This window comes from Aspergillus neoniger (genome assembly GCF_003184625.1).
Source record: "Aspergillus neoniger CBS 115656 unplaced genomic scaffold BO87scaffold_16, whole genome shotgun sequence".
Classification (NCBI taxonomy): domain Eukaryota; kingdom Fungi; phylum Ascomycota; class Eurotiomycetes; order Eurotiales; family Aspergillaceae; genus Aspergillus; species Aspergillus neoniger.
In genome coordinates, this window is record NW_020291144.1 from 310,618 (window position 1) to 329,292 (window position 18,675).

General features: G+C 48.9%; 6 protein-coding genes across 6 annotated transcripts; 3 read left to right on the forward strand and 3 right to left on the reverse strand.

Annotated features, from left to right (window-relative positions):
* The first annotated feature begins 1,733 nt into the window (after positions 1–1,733).
* BO87DRAFT_376616 (kinase-like protein) lies at positions 1,734–5,123 on the forward strand. The gene is made up of 3 exons (XM_025623335.1): positions 1,734–3,797; positions 3,844–4,173; positions 4,228–5,123. The coding sequence occupies exons 1-3, from the start codon at positions 1,857–1,859 to the stop codon at positions 4,678–4,680; spliced, it is 2,724 nt and encodes a 907-aa protein (XP_025479722.1). The 5' UTR covers positions 1,734–1,856; the 3' UTR covers positions 4,681–5,123.
* Positions 4,344–6,776, reverse strand: BO87DRAFT_415998 (uncharacterized protein). Its single transcript, XM_025626723.1, has 6 exons — positions 6,453–6,776; positions 6,297–6,393; positions 6,041–6,225; positions 5,642–6,003; positions 5,242–5,535; positions 4,344–5,183 (listed from the first exon to the last, which is right to left on the reverse strand). Exons 1-6 carry the CDS (start codon positions 6,628–6,630, stop codon positions 4,764–4,766), a joined length of 1,536 nt encoding a protein of 511 aa, XP_025479723.1. The 5' UTR covers positions 6,631–6,776; the 3' UTR covers positions 4,344–4,763.
* Positions 6,777–7,107: 331 nt separating this feature from the next.
* BO87DRAFT_426020 (uncharacterized protein) lies at positions 7,108–7,555 on the reverse strand (the record flags this gene model as incomplete). Its single annotated transcript, XM_025627337.1, has 4 exons — positions 7,108–7,159; positions 7,220–7,230; positions 7,298–7,345; positions 7,427–7,555. 4 exons carry the CDS (start codon positions 7,553–7,555, stop codon positions 7,108–7,110), a joined length of 240 nt encoding a protein of 79 aa, XP_025479724.1.
* A 608-nt stretch (positions 7,556–8,163) lies between these two features.
* On the forward strand, positions 8,164–10,512 carry BO87DRAFT_436134 (amino acid transporter; the record flags this gene model as incomplete). The annotated part of the gene is made up of 9 exons (XM_025627801.1): positions 8,164–8,198; positions 8,246–8,273; positions 8,321–8,559; positions 8,613–8,899; positions 8,978–9,035; positions 9,088–9,640; positions 9,689–9,783; positions 9,832–10,045; positions 10,100–10,512. 9 exons carry the CDS (start codon positions 8,164–8,166, stop codon positions 10,421–10,423), a joined length of 1,833 nt encoding a protein of 610 aa, XP_025479725.1. The 3' UTR covers positions 10,424–10,512.
* Positions 10,513–14,946: 4,434 nt separating this feature from the next.
* Positions 14,947–16,874, reverse strand: BO87DRAFT_359004 (ribosome biosynthesis protein RRB1). The gene is made up of 3 exons (XM_025621496.1): positions 16,581–16,874; positions 15,231–16,488; positions 14,947–15,174 (listed from the first exon to the last, which is right to left on the reverse strand). Exons 1-3 carry the CDS (start codon positions 16,777–16,779, stop codon positions 15,150–15,152), a joined length of 1,482 nt encoding a protein of 493 aa, XP_025479726.1. The 5' UTR covers positions 16,780–16,874; the 3' UTR covers positions 14,947–15,149.
* A 705-nt stretch (positions 16,875–17,579) lies between these two features.
* Positions 17,580–18,675, forward strand: BO87DRAFT_308337 (Spg1/Tem1 GTP-binding protein; the record flags this gene model as incomplete). Its single annotated transcript, XM_025619428.1, has 4 exons — positions 17,580–18,048; positions 18,105–18,397; positions 18,448–18,522; positions 18,577–18,675. The coding sequence occupies 4 exons, from the start codon at positions 17,580–17,582 to the stop codon at positions 18,673–18,675; spliced, it is 936 nt and encodes a 311-aa protein (XP_025479727.1).

The following is an 18,675-nucleotide window of genomic DNA, read 5'->3' on the forward strand; positions in this document are numbered from 1 at the left end:
GGAGTAGATTTTGAACTAGCGATGTCTGCCCTGGACAGTTTAAGAGAAAACAGCTTCGATTGGCGGGACGTGCTAAAGCAACTCGGGCGCAGTAACGAGACACCACCGCATGCGAAGATATTTAGCCGGTCCACTAAAGCGTTTTCTGTGACTCCAAGACCCTCAATGTTTTTGGAACTGCTCATTCATTAGGCTCGGCTTCAACGGCTTGTGTATGGCTGACCCCGTCTGTTGGCCGGAAAGACCCCGGTGATTAACTTAGCCCGATGGGGATCGGACAGGGATCGTGGACAAAGAATCGGCTCATACTAACTCGTTAGTACGGAGTCGGCGATGTGCGAGCAGACCAAGATCGACCAACGACAGAGAAATCGTTAAGTCAATTGCCACTGCGAAGACTACAGCATCATTATAAATCTGTTAGAATGATTAATCAATAACTGAAATGTTCGTCAAACCCCATGATATTAGTGAATGGAGTAGACATTCCATTGAGCTGAAGTGGAAGGAGAGAGAGGGAATAAGGAACTATCCGCTGCCCCCACGGGGCTAGTCTACTAGCAAAGTGACTTAACAAGAGTGGTAATTTCCCACCCTTGCTAGACCTTTCCCCACTGCGGCCCCGAAGCCGGGGGTTTGTGCGAAACGAGTGGTGAACCTAAACGAAGCTAAGGCCTAATCCTGGTCAAGTCTTGACACCGGCCATCGCTGATCCATCCCATCCCTCCCCGATCAGCTCAGCGTCTTGCTTTCTAGGGAGTAGTACGGAGTACTCCATACCAGCGGCTTTTGTGACCCGATTCGGTGGGATCGCGACTCAGCTGTGACTTGTTGGTCCATCACTTCGCTAAGCATGCGCTATTTGCGCTGTCAGAACGCCATTCCGATCAGCCCCTCGACTGTGTTGTCCGACGGAGGTTCCTGGCTTGCCCGGAGATAAAGCGACTCTTGTCAAATGTTGCCCTGCCATTTTCTTGGCATCATTCAGCCGCTTGAAGATCGTCTCAAAGGCTGATGAAGTCAGGTGTCCTGTATGGAGTAGTTGGAAATCAATGGTCACCAAGTTATGCAGTGATGAGCAAGGATCTATTTTCATACAATCATGTAATACCATGAGATGTAAATCATGAAAGTAGTGTTTCAAGGCTGTGCATAAGCCACAAGCTGCACCGCCAACCAGAGTGGCTGACTCGCTTACGGTCTTTGGGCAACGAGGCTCTTTTGTCGGGCAGCGGCCTCTATCTTGTCAGGCTACAGCTGCTGAAGGGAGCTGAAGCCGGTCCTGAATGATTGGAAAATCAGGGTTCGCTTACTCATTGTGCTACCTACGCTTTTGTATCACATACGTCAATGGGCTGCACCTGGATAAGCACGAGTCGCGTCTTCTGAACGAAAGGATACAAGTGATGCCCACCAAGGAAATCAATTTAGATGGAGAGAAGGTGTATCTATACTTGCTACACCAATGGAAGAATCACTAATCTCTTTTGTGTGTCAACTAATACTAAATCGTAGTCCAGTATCTGTCACCCAACCTTTTAACATTGGCTGGTTATTAGTAGTAAACACTAGTAGTGGTGGTGGTGGTGGTGGTGGTGGTGGTGGTTGTTATTGTTGAAAGTTTACTTAGTAAGTAGTCTGCTTCGGTTAACCTCGGTTTAGCAATCGCATCTTCGGCAAGAGGAGGCTGCTTATCATCGTCATCAGTCAGTGCCTCCTGCACATGACCGTGTGTTCAGTGAGGCAGGTGCGTTTCCTGTCCGGCTCACCACCACCCTTCTTAGTACCTGCTCTACTCTCCTCACTCTCACTGGGCTGTGCCATTTCCATGTCGTCCGACTCCTGCTTTCGACCAAATGAGTGCTCCTCAGCCGGGCTCCGAATTCTTCACGGCCTGCGAGAATATTAAGACTGACCTGGAGAATCATACTAAGCGACGATGCGAGCCTGCCAGCCGCTTCATTTCGCATCAAGATCTGTTGCAAATCTGGCAGACGGAAGATCGCATCCACAAAGTGCTCTATACCGATCGCCGCATCGATGACGATCTGCAGAACATCCAAGACAACTTCATTGCCATCCTTTCCACTCTCGTATCAATCGAGGCCACACATTGCCTAGCAAACTTTCGGAGTTTATTTCTTGCTGGGAATATAACCGATAAGGATCTTCCGCTAGAGCGAGAGCAAATCGAAACTTTCCTTCCTGATCAACCACAGCAAGTAGGCCGATTCGATCAAATTCAATGCGACTTTTGCCCAACAGTGATCTCTTGTACAACGCCTCTACATTGCGTTTCTTCCAAGCGTCGACTACCGTTCGAGATTACGCCTGAAAAGCTGGGCATCGGGGGCTTTGGCGAAGTGAAATTGGTGACTATAACGCCACGGTACTGGGAAACGGATAGTAAAAGTTACAACAACTTCGCCTATCAAGTTGCCTGCAAGAAATTCGACCGTAAGGAAGCTTTTCTCAGAGAACACAAGAATCTCAAAATTTTGAAGGAGAGTTTGACAACACAGCATCACATTCTGCAGCATTACACGGCTGTGGACCATGGTCCACACAACTACTATATTTTCTTCCCGTATGCCGAACATGGGGATCTGTACCACTTTCTATATGGTGGTGCTGGGAGCTATGAACTTCACAATCAATTTCCTGGCATACCGGAGGAAAGTGATACAGCTATATTGAAGCCATTGTTGTATCAATGCTGGGCTCTGGCATGCGCTATTCTGTGGTTGCACGACTATATTCAGGTTGATGGCGAGCACATCATGTGTGCTCATTTAGACCTCAAGCCGGACAACATCTTAATCATGAATGATGCAAGCTCTGTTGTAGGGAAGTGGATGATATCTGACTTTGGCATTTCCGTGCTTGAACCCCAGAAGCTTGGTTCAAGCCGTCCACTGAGTGTCAGAGGCTGTTACCGGGAACCGACCATTGAAGTGAACCCTCACCGGGGAAGAGGGACCTATCGACCACCGGAAGCTATTATCCGAACAGGATCAACGGTCATGGCTAACAAGATAGGTCGTCGAAGTGATATTTGGGCTTACGGATGCATTTTCACTGAGGTACTCGCCTGGGCAATCGGGCGACGCGAAGGTGTTCGGCATTTAGCCGAGACAAGGCAAATTGAAGCAACGAATGACTATTACTGGGATGAACGGTTTGTTCAGAGCTTGTCGCCTCAAGCGACAGGCTTTAAAGTACGAGATTCGGTTGTCCGATGGCTTGAGCACCATCAAAATTCCACTGAGAGGGTAGTAGGCGAATGGGTGAAGACAATCAAAGACATCCTTATCATAGACAAGGAGCACAGGCCCAAAGCGCAAAAGGTTGAGGAATACGTTAGAGGTGTGTATAAATCATGCGACCTGCCTCAAATCCGCGATTCGCAGCCACTCAAGTCCCCAGCCGAGCCTTCGTGTAGGCAGTCAAGAAGTTCATCAGCTAGTCAGTCTCACAATCGATCAAATAGTCGATCCAGTGAGCTACGCAGTGAGTCAGTCCTGCAGGGACCGAGCAAGCTACTACCACATGGCAAAAAACATGTCATTGATACTTATATGTCGCGGACAAGTTGCCAAGGCAAGGTCCCAATTGCAGTAGTATCCAATGACAAAGTTGAAATACTGAACTTGGACCTTACGCAAAAAGAACTCGAAGAGGTTGGATCCTTATCACTGTTTGGGAAATTAGGTAATGCCGAGGTTGTCATCGAAGGCCAGTACCTCGCAGTTTGGGGTTTCTGTAAAGGTTCCCGTAAGGGAGAAGGGGGAAGAATGGTAAGTTTCTTTGTGCAACTTACGGGGTTGTACTAATGAAACTAAGCTTCATATTGGGAAGGTTAATTCAGGTTTCGAGACAAGCCTACCCATAGTCCCCGAGTTAATTGTATCGGTCGCCGTATCTCCGCGTGGTCTGTTCGCTTTAGTCCAGGACAAGGACATAATACTCCTCTCTCGGTCGTCCCAATCGTCATCAGATGTGCGGCGCACCCTGGCCTTGCCCGTCTCGGATCAATCATTTGCGCAGGCCATATTCAACGCCAGCGGCGACTTCTTGTTTGTGTGGGCAAGGAGCTCAAAGCAAGAGTCTCTGTACGTCTGGAAAGTCGAAGCGATGGCAGGTGAACCAGACTTCGCTGTTCACTATTCTCTGGTAGGCCATAACAGCCGCCTGTATTATATGATGTGATACTAAACAAACATGAAGCAGCATCGGTTTCATTGGAATACTTCAATTATTCCTTATAGTTCTGGTAAAGGGTGCGTCCTTGCAGATGACCAAAACAGGTACACAGCTGTTACTCTGAATCAGCAGCGCAGTGGATCACATGGCGTTGAACCAGCGCGCATTGAGCGCCCATTTGATACTTTGAATGTGATAGTCAGCTGCATGATTGGTGATGAGTATCTGCTCGGGCTAGTCAAAAGCGGTCATCTAATTACGGCACGATTATATCTACACCGATTTGAAATCACCCGCCGAGAAAACCAAACGCATGCCTCAATTACCCGGGGCCGTGAAGTCCTGGAAGTTCCAAAGGGCTTCAAGCAGGCCACCAAAGTACGGGCCTATGAGCAGCTGGGGGTAGCAACAGTGGTATTATGGAACGAGACCAGCTTCTTCATATCTGACCTACCTCCCAGTAATGGGCATCATTGACGCATGATATTTAGCCTAGACTGCAAAAAGAAGAGAAAAAGAAAAAGAAAAAGAAACAACGACTACTGGATTTATAGTACACCTCATCCACTTGCAAACTCCTTCCCAGCCTGCATCTCTGGCTCACTCATGTCTTCCTTCCCCGGACGCTGGAAAAAGCGGAACGGCTTCCTTTTCCACCAGGCATCGAACCATACAATTAAAACATATATCAACCCTGTGATCATGGTCAGCGGTAACCAGGTGGCGAGAAATACCCAAAAGTCCTTGGCAATAACAATTTGGCGTAAGTCCTCATCGAAGACGAAGAAATTCATTCCATATAAGCTGACGATGAAAGAGCCGGGTAAGTAGATTGCCGAAACGAATGTGATTACTTTGACTGCGGCGCTGTCATTCATGTTGTCCTCCTGCAACCGTTTTAAGCTACTGGTCAGATCGCGCAGTTCACGGTCGACTCTTGCTGTTTCAAGTTGATTGTGCAGCGAAAGTGTATAGCCGGCCTGGGTTGCGTTAGCATAATGCCCTTCGATTGACAACACAGAGGATTTGGAAGCCAACCAGATCAATCGCGTTTCTCATTCTTGGAATCAGCTCTTCACAGCTCTTTATGTAGCCCTGGAGCGCTAATAATAGTGCTTCGCACCCCGGTAGAGCTTGTCCCGCGGCGTCCAATGTCCTCCTACGCAACGAAGAGGCAATGACGGGCTTAAGGGCGCTAACTAAGTCCAGGTTGCCACGACAGCATATATGTGCGCGCAGGGCAAAGTCATTCAAATTGCGAAGCTCTGAAACCGTTTTATAGCTCTCTCTCGGAGTGGATTCATCAGGTAAGTCCACCAGAGCTCTGTCATTCTGATTTAGTGAAACCTGTTAGCCCAACCGTCATTGTGCTATTATGAAAGGCCCGACCAAGGGAAGTAAGACGGTCAGAACCTCGCTGGGAAATTGTGAACCCTACATATTCTTCGAATCGGTCTCCGAGATAACGAAGATACCATCTCCAGTTGTAAATGAAGGAGGAGAGAACTAGCGAATGAACCAGAATTGATTGGTCCCTGGCTTCGTTTCGGCTTAGGCCTGGCTGCAATCTCGAGTCTTCAAAGATCCCAAGCCCGTTCAGGATTCTTTTGTCTGAGATACTATCCGCATTTGGATGAAGGAGAATGAGAAAGTCGTATCCTTTTTCATTCTGACTTGGTTGGCGACGGTGGTGGTACACCCCAGTGTGGCGCCATGACCACGGTATCAGCCTGCGTCCAGTTTTCTCAACATAGTTGAGCTGGTATGACACATCTGCTCGTCTCGTGTTACCGTTGCTATCTTGATGTTGTAGACGTGAGAAAATATTAGGACTCACAGGTGTCGTTGTCTCGCTCGTTCACACACAAAAGGCTATTCCCTGCTTCTGAAATATGAACATTTCTCCCGAAAGAAAGCAGCACTTGAATGAATGATGGATGCACGGCATATCGCTCTAGCAGAAGTGCCATAGACAGCGGAGTAACCTCGAGCGGGGCAATGGTGGCTGAGGAGTAGATGGACCTATTTGATCCCAATGTTGATTAGCACCGTATTATATCCGTGCAAATTGGCCAATGACAATGCACACATACACAATCCTGATATTCAATCCATTTGGTATAGCGGAATCATTTGTGAGAAAGTCTTGAAGCGATTTCGAGTTCGTATGGAGTTTTGTTGCACGATGATCTTGCGAGACATGGGCGTTAGTTTGTATGCTGCCACAGAAGGGCCTTAACGTTACCCACCATCGTAGACATCCGTTACTCGGACCTGCGTCTCGTTTTTGCGTGTCAATGCCCGTGGGACTCCGTTTAGAAAATGGTCCTCAAGGTTGGCGAGGTTGACCGAGGAAAGGTCGTGGTGAGAGGGCAGTTGCTGCAGGTAAGGGCGCCATATCTGGACCGGGTCATCGTCCACCGTCATTGTATTGGCTTTTTTTTTTTCTTTCCCTTCTTCGCACAACTTCGTTCCCACTTTCGCCTAGCTTGAGATAACAGTCAAACTTGTCTTTATATTGAAAGCTACATGGAAACCAGAAAATTTTCTTTTTGCGAGTCTTTCGGTCTTCGGGGCCACGATGCCTTCTGAATTTTCGGGTAAGCCTTGCCGACCAGCGTTCAGCAAGGCTGAGGGATGAGACTAAATCATACGGATATGTATGCACAGCGCCTCAGCCAGATTGATTGGCGGTCACCTACGGTCAAGGCTGACTATCTAGGACTAGTCCTCTAACAAACAACAGCATAGCCTGTCTGCGCCACGCCCACCGTCCATTGAAACATTTCCTCGCCCTCCTCATCGCGTCTTCCGAAGCTTGCCACACTGGTACAGCCGCCCGAGCTAATGCATTGGGGCCAGCCATCAAGATGTTCCTATCCATACAGACGCCCTGCTTCATAATCACGCGGCCAAGTACGCTGTGGTGCGGCTTCTTAGTTCCAATACCATTTCACTATAGTGGGAGGTGGCTCAGGTCAGCCGGGCGTCAGTGGATTGATGTTAAGACACATACTCCAGTTCTTCCTGTTGGTCAGTAGGTTAGCCTCTAACTTCTCCTTTTGCAATCAGAAGACGCACAGCCATGACGTACCTTAGTAAATCTTATGCTAGCCCAAACACACCATCGGTCATTGCGAAACTGTGGGTTCGATAATGGTCATTAGCGTCAGCTGGTTCCATCGCGTTGTATGTCAGGCTTGATGGTCGGCAGAAAACCTACTTCCACCTTCGTCTGGACCTGGTTGTCATATCGCTCCCTCACATAGCTTGTTATTTCCTCGTCCATTTCGATGTACGATGATGCGGCTGAGGTAAGTTCGTGCCGATATGGAAGGTTGGAAGAAGCCATAGAGACTCGGATGAGGGAACCCTGAATGGCCGTGGTCGCAAGGTTCTTTCCGCTGTTCCCCAGAGTTTCCAATGCCAGTTCCGAGCGCTAGTTATATACAATGAGCTGAATCCTCGTGTACGACTGCTAGCATTCAAATAATCTGTTACCACTACAGAGCGCCATGCCCACCAGATGAGGCTCTCGAGGTTTATCTGCGTGCCACAATAACACTGGACGAGGGAGGAAAGCAATCAAGGGCAGCCTTCTCTGCCCGCCCGGTGCTGTCGCGTCCGACGAGGCTGCGGATGTTTTCTTATCACCAGCCAATCATTTGTTGAGATACACCATGCAAGTCTTCCAAATTACTAGTAGTCCTTCCGAGTCAGGATTAGCCTGATCTGGTCATGTCCCCGATTCGTGTGAGATCCCCCCTTCTCGGTTGCCTCGTGATTTTCCCCATCCCAGAGATGCCCCGGCCTAGCGTATTTACCCATTATGCAAGTCTATCTTTACCAAGTTTATTTAGATGCTCTGCTTATTTCTTTGTTGGAATCTTCCATTCTACATGTCCGATTTCATCGCACAGAGTGTACAACTTTGAGTGGGCGATGCCATAGCCGAGCACAATGACGAACCAGGTGGACACTTCAGAAAAGCTTAAGTATGCAAATATTTCGGAAACTTTGACGATATGCTGACGGGGTCTAGGCAGGAGCTTTTTGGGTTTCAGATCTTTGTATGCATGATGCTTCCGTTGACTTGGTCGTTGCTAATAGGGCTCAGTTCATCACGCTCAGTGTTGTCATCGGAAGTGGCATATTCACCAACAATGGAATGGCCCTCGCCATTGCGGGACCAATGGGCTTGATTCTTGCGGTCCTCATCATCAGCATAGTAGTTCTAGCAGTCAATGAGTGTATTGCCGAGTTGGCTCAGCAATTCCCGGTTTACAATTCGATCGTTGAATATGTTCGCACATTCGTCGACGAGGACTTTGGCTGGGTTATCGGACTGGCTTATTGGTAATAATCTTTGATCTAGCACCAAGCACCATTTGCAGCTAACGGGGAAATAGGTATGCATACGCAGCAACGTTTGCCAGTCAAACCTCTATGGCTGCGACTCTCCTAGAGTACTGGGGCCTGGCAACGGCGTGGAGAGTTCTTATCTGCTACGTTATGGTTCCAGTCATCTTATTCCTTCTCAACATGACCGGAGTTTTTGTGAGTTGTGTCCTCGAAGCGATGGATACACAGCTGATAGGATCACAGTGGTACGGTGTTGTGGAAACGATTGGTGGTTTCCTAAAGCTGGTGATGATTGTGGCAATTTCAATTTATATATATACAATCGCGGACGATGGTGAGTGACAATCCCAGATGGCACGATTCTAATCTCATTGCCATCATTGAGGCTCCAGTAAATGCTCACTTGTTGTAGTTTCTTCTCCTAGCTTTGAACATGGACAAGGTTTTAGCAGTAATGGACAAGCCCAGTGGTCAGCTCGCCTCCCCCTTGCCTATTCATCTGGAATGCTAAGGTGGTACCAGCTATGCTATCCCACTCACCGCATACGCTTTCCAGGGCATAGAAGTATACGCCATGACTGCATTTGAAGCTCGAGACGGCCATGCCCTTCGCTGGCCGGCTCGCTGGACTGCGTATGTAGCGGTAGTCGTATACATCATGTGCACGTTAGGAGAGGTCATCAACGTGAAGTGGGATGATTCCGCTTTACCAAAACTCCATGATGGAGTTTCAAATAGCACATTATCAGCTACTTCTAACCCTGGTTCGTCAAGTAGCATGATCGTCATAGCCGCGCTGAACACCAATAACCGGTCAATGGCTGGATTCCTCAACGGCTGTTTGCTCTTCAGTGTCTTTTCTGCAGCCAACACTTCACTGTACGTTGCTTCCCGAACCTTATGGGGTATGGCGAAGCACTTTCCCAGATCTTCGACAAAAGAACTCTGGGTCAAGAAGAAGCTAGCGATTCTAAGCGAGGGCACCAAAGTTCCGGTTGTATCCTTGCTGGTCTCACTTCTAGCATTCTGCTGGGTCCCATTCCTACAGCTCGTAGATAGCTCTGCAGTACAGCAAGTGTGTGGGTGTCATATATTTGCTCTGTGTATCTGCTAATACAGACAGGTGGTCCAAGTTATATCCATCTCCTCCAGCACCGCTATAATGATCGTATGGGCAGCTATCTGTCTCGCATTTATTCGATACTATTACTGGTTCGTGTGTCTGCTCAACATACAATAGTGAAGAGATACTCATTGCTAGCGCAGGTTGAAGAAATGCGAACCTCGACTTCGGTACCACAACCGTCCTGAATACATCCGACTAGATGAAAAGTATATTGCTAAAGGCAGTCTGCGTATTCTACAACCACTTCAGGCCTGGATCGGACTGATTGGGTGTATCACCATATTCGCATTTTCCAGCGCGACATGGTGGAGTGAAACCGCAACTGTCACCGAAGTTGCCATGGCGTACGGGCCGGTAAGCCAATGCAACAACTGAGCACTTCTACCCATTCTAACTCTGTACCAATAGCATATGGTCCTCTTTCTTATATTCATCATCTCGAAAGCGTTCAGTAAAAACAAGGGGTGGGTCAAATTGACAAACGACGAATGGGTCCTGCGGAATGCCTTGGATAGACTATGGATTCGCAAGATCGATCATCATGAAGAAAGTGCCTCAGAGCGCCTGAAAAGTGTTATGAAATCGCTGTTTTCCAAATTATGGGAACAATTCAGGGATAGGCAGAACAACCAGCAAGCGGATGGGGATGTTCATCATCGGAGTGAAGGTTCCACGTCTGCGGAGACAAACAGGCAAGAGTTGCTAACTATTTCGAACGACCAGCCTGTATAGGAGACCCAATTCCAAGTCTATGCCTTTGTCATATGTATACACTGGACATTTGTCATTAATTATACGTGGAATGAAGAGATGAATCTACGAAGTTCTTTAATTTACTGATTGGTTCCATTGTGAATGCCCTCACTGCAAGGAATACACGCCGTGCCTGACTGCCACGCTGATATCCCACTACCCGAATAGCTCGCTCACACATTATCAAAACGTGATAATAGAGCAATTGCCGTTAGCAACACGGTATAAACTTATACCAAGCTATTCACTCCAAACAACCTCCTGGGCACGTGATAAACTAAAAAATAGACACCGAGGAAAGGTAATATCGCAAATTCGCAAGCCCTTGCATTAACTAACTGCTTTCAATGCAGGCAATAGTAAATGTAGTTGCTACGCCGATGAAAGTCTGACTCGTGAATATACTAATTCATGCCTCACAGCTCTTCACCGAGCAGGGCTAATATAAAAGAGGTCTCCTCAGCTCTCGATCTTCCTTCCTTCCTTCTTCTTCTCTGATCATCTTCTCTAATATCTCCTCCAATATATGAGGAACACCTAAATCAAACTAGTCATAGTTCCAACTTCTATCTATCATCCTTGGCATTCATACCCATGGCCATCATATCTTCTTTACAATATCACCTCCAATATAGAATGGTCGATCGACGCGTTCTAGCCATAGTAGGGTGTTTTCTCTATCATCCTCAGCAAGTACTTGACTAAAGTATGCTAGAGAGACATCCATCAAGATCAAACCATTCATGAAGAACCAGGTGTCTGACTAGCAGCACTTCTGATGAACAGACACCTCAAAGAAGAAGAAGAATGCATATAGGATGATCGCTATATGATCTCAAGATACCAACTGCAAACAGACACTCGAGTCACTGGCGTTGCAGATGGCGTGGTGGATGGCGCCGGTCGCCATGGCTCGACATGCCAAGCACGCATTGGTGAAACTCAAACAAAGATACCAATAATACCAAGGCCAGAGCATCGGAGAGCCAGGGCCCATTCAGTCAAGGCCAGTGCGCAAGTATATGTTGACGTTTGCACCGCTGGGACAAGAGCTGGATGTCGGCTCAAAATAGAGAAGATTGACTAAGTAAAGGGTCATTTTCATAGGTTCCTGTTAGTGCCTCGCATGACTACAATGGTCAACTGAGGTGCATAGGAAGCTCACCGATAAGAGGAAAGGCGGATTGTGTTATTCATTCTTTTTCAACAGGAATATTGAGCTGAATGCGTCACATTGATGTGGCAAAAGCTAGAATCTGGCTTGGGGCTCTCGTTGCGACTCCATTGGGAAGTATAGCACTTTGCCTCTCATCTGAGCTTGATGTCACAGGGCTTTGATCGAAAGTCGTATGTGGGCTAGAATAAGTGCTTCTATGGGTACGTTCAGGAAAAGTTCGACTTTAAGAGCAAGCATTGATGTCTTGCCAAAGTGGCCCTGGTGTATGTGCTGTTTGAGGAATGCATTCAAGAACTTTGAGCCCGAGGAATAGGAGCAGCAGAAAGCTTTCAAAATCAAATGTGTGCTTGATGCGGAGGGTTCGATCCTGTGTCAACAGACTATCGGTCGCCGTGACGGCTGTGAAGCGGTATGGATTCGCAGAGTTCTTCTGATATGAAGAGCTAACGCCATGCTTTGGCCTTCAGTCCTGAATGGACCCTTGAAAATGACATCGCTCGAAAGAAATTATAAAGACTTATTGGTCTTTATAATGAGGGTACTATCAAGATAGAACGGTCTTTCTTTGATCGATAATAGTATTCTCAACTATGATCAAAAGATCGACGACACATCCAACACAAGTGCCACAGAAAAGGATTCTAATTTGGCAAAACTGTTGGCTTGGGCATTGGGTCCTGAGCATATACATCGCCGAATAACACCATTTGGTGTTCTACATTTGTTTCTGGCACTTGATACATCACCGGTCTTCCATATCGACTGGCGTCGGTGCCAGTTACTCTATCTCAGGGGCTGACGACTGGATAGCCCTCGAGGGTGGTGTGCTTGTAGATGGGCTCCAGAGGTGGCCTTATGGTATCACTCTTCAAAGCTTCGGCAGATGCGGGCTGCTCATATCTATCTTGTCTAGATGGCGGCAGAGAAACCGCTCTTCAAGAAAAAGCGTGGCTTATTTGGGGTTCGGTGTCTTAATACCCCCGAGAGTTCACCTTTCTCTGGTCTAAGAGCTGTGATAAGTAGAGTCTTCCTCTTGAAGTTTCATGGGTCTGTTGAACTGACGGCGAGTCTATAGAGGCCCACGATAGGCACCTATCAGGATCAAACCACAGTGCAAGCCCAAATTCAATGATTCCAACCTATAATACCGATCTACCCAGGGCGGAAAGAGACCGCCGAGCCCACGTTACTTCCGTGGGGTGCGAATCGGCGTGGGACAAATTGCGGTTGGGAGTGAAAAGCATTTATCTAGACGCGACTGCGCAAGATAATTACAAGCGCACAGCTGACATTGCGCGTGTCAAGGTTGCGAGGGTTATAGATGCTGGAACCATGACTCCGGTGTTCATGTACACGGAGCATAAGGCACATCGACAGACACCCAAGCTCAGTCAATAATCTTGAATGCCTTGTGGAAGTACACAACGGGTATGGTGACACAGATCTGGCCGGTCCAGGCGGTTTCTGATACTAGATGAGTATTCAGAATCGCTTAAAATATGAAATATGAGCATGGTCAGCCGGCTGAGAAAAGAACTGTCAGCTAAGAGATTCGAAACCATAGACCAGACGGTCCTCGTACATCCCGACGGGAAGGGGGACGTGGGGATACGCAATACAATGAACAAAACGAAGCAGTCAAGATTGACAGTCCTTGGAATCATATGAGTATCCAAGATCGCTCATACTCTGGAAGCTGAATTGGGCCAGTCTGTCGAACGAGATGTTTAATGGCTGACAAGATCGAAGCCATAGACATTCAAACTGGCTCAGACTATAACTGACAAGCCTGACCAGCCGGTCGAAAGAAAGAGACAATGGCCAACAACGTCAAGGCTATAGACATTCGAATTCGCTCATACTATAGCAGATAAACCGGACCAGCTCATCAAACGGAAGAATCAATGGCCGACAAATTCGATGCCATAATTAATACGATCCGTGCAAATCGCACAAGAAGCACCTGGGACGGGGACTGATAGTGCGGTCAGAACACAATCTGGTGAGCAGCATGGCATGTGGCATGTGTCTCGCGCGCTACACTGCATAGCCTGATGACCTACGACCCAAGCAATTCAACTCGATACTCAGATAGTAAACTCTTCATATATGCAAACATGCCCATATATCTACAATGCATATATGACCCAAATTCCGACACCAACATCTTCATAAAAAACCGTTGGAATTGCGCCGGCTGCGAGATCCTCGCTCTCATCGCAGCCATTTGCCTCTTTATGCTCACGTCCGGGCTGGGTCGTCGACATCCAGAGCAGCGATGGGGTGATGACTTTGCGATCGTCCGCTGCTTCGCGCGTCTTTTGATTTATATCTACTTATCTTAGAATCACCATCTATGTCCTCTGACCGTGTCCCGCTACCATACGAACCATAAGCCCGAGCGATGGCAGGTAGTCCATCATAATACTCAACTCCTAAAATAATGATCAACTCTCTGAATACATATCATCAGCGCGTGTGACGCTATGAGGAAAGCAAAACGTTTATATGATCTGAATCAAGCTACTTATCTTAAGACAGATCGATATCTTTCTTTAGCAGGTCCCGCTACGACATGGCTCATAGCCACCATCGCAGGCAGTCTTCTAAGATGCTTATATAGGACCGGTATTCCTCTCGAACAGGACCCGCTATCATAGGACCCATAACCCCAGTGGCAGGTAACCTTCATCCAGATACTTAGCTTATTTACAACATGATCAACTCTCCGAAGACCTACCACCGGCGGGTGCGGATGCTCTGAAAGAAGCCAAACACCCGAATCAAGCAGCAATAACACCGGGAGGTCGTTGCTACTAGCCAGTTAGCCGGTCGACAGTGAGCCACAAGACTCAGGTAGCCAATGATCCCTCTACAGTTATATGCTTCTATCGCCCACACACCTACCTTGACGTGGGAACGTCGTTTTGATCCGGTCGGATGGATATGTCATTGGTGGGTGTGGCGGGGAGTGACTCTGGCATTGGCGCGGTCGGCGGTTTCAGTATGCTCTCTCTGCCTTTCTCTCTATATTGGGAACTTGGTGGCTTTATATATGAGGACTAGTAGCAGTGCCATGTTTCCTACCGCGAACGATGTCGCTGCTGCTGCTGCTGCTGCTGCTGTTGTCATTTTAGGGCACAAGTGTGCAAGGTGGAGCTGAGCTGCGCAGCAGATCCGGGTCATCCCGCCCAGCATGATTCCTACATAAAACAAGGAAAGTGGAGACTTAAGCCAGGGTCAAACTGGGTCAACTGAATTGAGGGGTTCAACTACTACTATTACTACATGAATCATGAGCAATTGGTTAAATGGATATACCCGTATCACAACTAAAATATCACTCAGATTAAATATAAGAGTTCAGTGTTTACAAACCACTAAGACATAGGCATCATGCTTCATCATTGTAATCTATATAATTCATCATAAAGCAATAACATAACCGATCATGTGGTATAACGCATCAAAACGCACCAAACTACCTATATGCATTCGTTTAAATTGGCACTTTTGTTGAACTTTCGTCTACACACTGATTGTCTTGAACACACTGTTTGATAGTTAGCTTTGTGTCCATATGAGAGGAAAGAGTGGAATATGACTTACCCAAATCCAGCACCACCCGTAGCCATGATCGTACCGGGCATCTGGGCCTGCCAGTGGATTTCCTTGACGGACTCCGTGTAGTGCACGAACAGTAGCTGCGGCGGAACTTCCTGCATTCCCGCCTCACGGTTCTCCTCCTCGTCCAATTCCACGGCCAGATCCCACAGAGTGACCGTGTTGTCGGCGGATCCGACTGCGACGACACTGTCGTCGGTCGGGTGCCACTCAATACTCGTCACGGGCTCGCGATGGAAGTCGAACGAAGCGACAGGGGAGGCTGTGGTCTGAGATCCCGCGGCATTCGGCTTCCAGTGTCTCAGATCCCAGACAGCCCACTGTCCGTCATCCGCACCTGTCGCAAGGAGGTGGAAAGTCTGGTTGGACCAGCTCATGACGTTGACGTCGGTGTTCGAGACCTTCACGTCGACAGCAGGCTTGCGCGACTTCGAGCGAACGTCCCATACCTTGACACTGCCGTCACTACTGGCAGAAGCGAAAACGTTCTTCTCGTTGGGGGACCACTGCAGTTCCTCAACAGACGACATGTGGCCGGTAAAGGGACGAGTGTCGGTGACCCAGCCACCACCTTCGGTGCGAGTCGTCACGTAGATCAATCCGTCGTTGTCACCGGTCAACAGCTTGCCGAGGGGCTGCAGCGGGGACCAGTCGAGGGCGTATCCCTCGGACTTGTGCATGCGGAGAGTAGACAGGGGCTTGTTGGCGGAAGGAGGGAGGATAGTTCCGGGGACATCGAAGCTGGTGAGATGGGGGGTAACATCGTGAATCACAACCTGGGAGTTCTCGAGCATCGTAGCGGTGATAGTCTGCGGGGGCTTGGAGTAGTCTCCGGACTGGTTGGGGGTCTGGTGGGCGCGGATACGGTTGGTTGTCGATCCAAGGGGAATGCTCTTGTGTTCGAGGATCGCCTCGCTGTCGTCGTCCGAATCGGAGTCGCTGTCCGAGTCCATGCCATCTTCCTTGTCCATCTTGCTCATGCCGCTGAGCTTCAATACCATCAGTTCGTTCTCCTTTGCCCGTCTACCCTCAGCTTGTGTGCCCGTCACGGCGTAGACAGTAGCGGGGTAAGTCTTGCGGTTGTCGCCCAAGGAGTCGCGCACGATATCGAACGATAGACAGGGCCACGGCGTGCTGAGAGTGTGCAGCATATCGTACGTAGACGGGTCAGGAGAGAGAACCTCTCCGGGCGCCAATTTTGTCCTTCCGGGAATGAAAGTCTGCTTGTCTACCTCCATGGCATCTGAAGAACCAGTCGGGGTCAGTATGGCTGCCGCAATCGAGGATGGCAGTATGCGATTGGCAGGACCCGTCGCATTGGGCGCATAATCGTACCTTTCTCTTCCTCCTCCCGTTCGGCATCAGGACGACCATCTACACCAGCCTCGAGAACCTCATCTTCACTCTCGAACTCATCCTCATATTCGTCCTCGAACTCCCCCACCTCATCGGGAGGGGCATCGACGACGGGACGCTCACCAGCCTTGAGGGCGGCGTTCTGCTCGTCGGAGACGTCGGCGGATCTCTTGGACATGATGAACCGGTGGGACGTGTAGGTGTCGGGGAATTAAAATTAAATGTCGGTCGTCCACAAACCCGGTTGAGGAGCAGAAGACTGACTGAATTTCCTGGCCGCGAGACTCGGGGAACTTTTTTTTTTTCTGTTCGCCAGGCCGAAATTCACGGGACAAGGGCGCTAAGCCTATCGGGGAATAGACCCGATCGGAGACTGGCGCCCGCTTTTTGCTGGCTTTGCTTTCTGGAGAGCTGCGGCTGTGTTTGCTTGTCTTGCTTTCTCCTCCAAGGGGCTGTTCCTCATCCCTCCTCACTCCTCAGCTGGCCCTGTCCTTCTTTCCCTCTTGTTGGTGCTGCTCTGCTGTTGCTCCGTGGTTGGCACCGCCTTCGTTTTACTCACTCTCTCTGGTCTCTGCTTGGTGCCGCTAAGTTGCTTCCTTATCGTCCCCATCATTCCACACCGGCTAGTGCACCTGTCACATTGTTTGGTTTCTGCAACAAAAGGTGCATACCACCACTACCCAAATCCATCCTTCCCGCTCATTGCTCCAGTCCGGGTCCCAAGCTATAAAGCTTGCATCCCAAATATGATAACTGACAAATCAGTAACCACCTAACTAGATCATTCTCTCCTCCCCTTTGTCATCGTCCGATTTTGTTCCGTTGGATGGGTTCCGGGAAACCGGTGCTGTGATCCCAAATCCTCAAATTCGGTTGGTCTCAGCATCCCCGCTCCACCGGACTTCGACCGTGTTTACGCCTGGGACTAATCCACACCACCCACAGATACCATCCGAACCCAACATCTGTCATCCAAATATGGATGCCTCGCAACTGCCCGTGGCCGGCGCTTCAGATGTCGCAAATCAGGCGCATCTGGAGCAGCCCCAGAGCCTTGATACACCCGCTCCCGCAAGCCTCGGACTGGCGGGACCAGACGAGTTCACAACTTCAAATGGCTACAGTAGCGACTCGCGCGCCCACTACTCCTCCCACGAATTCAACTCCCCGGCTCGCGATTTTCACAATGAAAACGACCAACCTCGACAGAACTTCTCCCCGCTAACTCATCAGCCGCAACCCTTATCGTCATCCCGCCCCAGCTCCGAAATGTCCAACAGCCTGCCCCAGCCTACACACGACATCAGCCAAAAGCAACCGTCGCAAGCAGCCAAGAACAGTGTTGTCATCAAGGTGGGAATGGTCGGAGATGCTCAGATCGGAAAAACCAGTTTGATGGTAAAATATGTCGAGGGTAGTTGGGATGAGGATTATATCCAGACTCTCGGTATGCAGCGGAATCTTCGCGCAGTTAGGAATGATAATGCTGACCGTGATGTCAAGGCGTCAACTTCATGGAGAAGACTATCTCCATTCGGAATACGGAAATTACGTTCTCTATTTGGGATCTGGGTGGCCAGCGCGAATTCGTCAACATGCTTCCCCTCGTGTGCAACGATGCTGTCGCAATTCTGTTCATGTTCGATCTCACGCGCAAAAGCACACTGAACTCGATCAAGGAGTGGTACCGACAAGGTCGCGGGTTCAACAAGACGGCCATTCCCTTCCTGATCGGTACCAAATATGACCACTTCGTCAACTTTCCCCGCGAGGACCAGGAGGAGATCTCAATTCAGGTGAGTGAGATTGCATGTGAGGTGTCTTAGCGCGCACTGACCACCTATAGGCGAAACGGTTTGCCAAGGCCATGAAAGCCAGCTTGATTTTCAGCAGTACAAGCCACAGCATCAACGTGCAAAAGGTATGTTATCAATTCATGCAGTATTACCTGATGCTATCGCTGACAGCATGGTAGATCTTCAAGATTGTCCTAGCCAAGGCTTTTGACCTCAAGTGCACGATTCCCGAGATCGAAAATGTTGGCGAACCCCTACTACTGTATAAGAACGTCTAA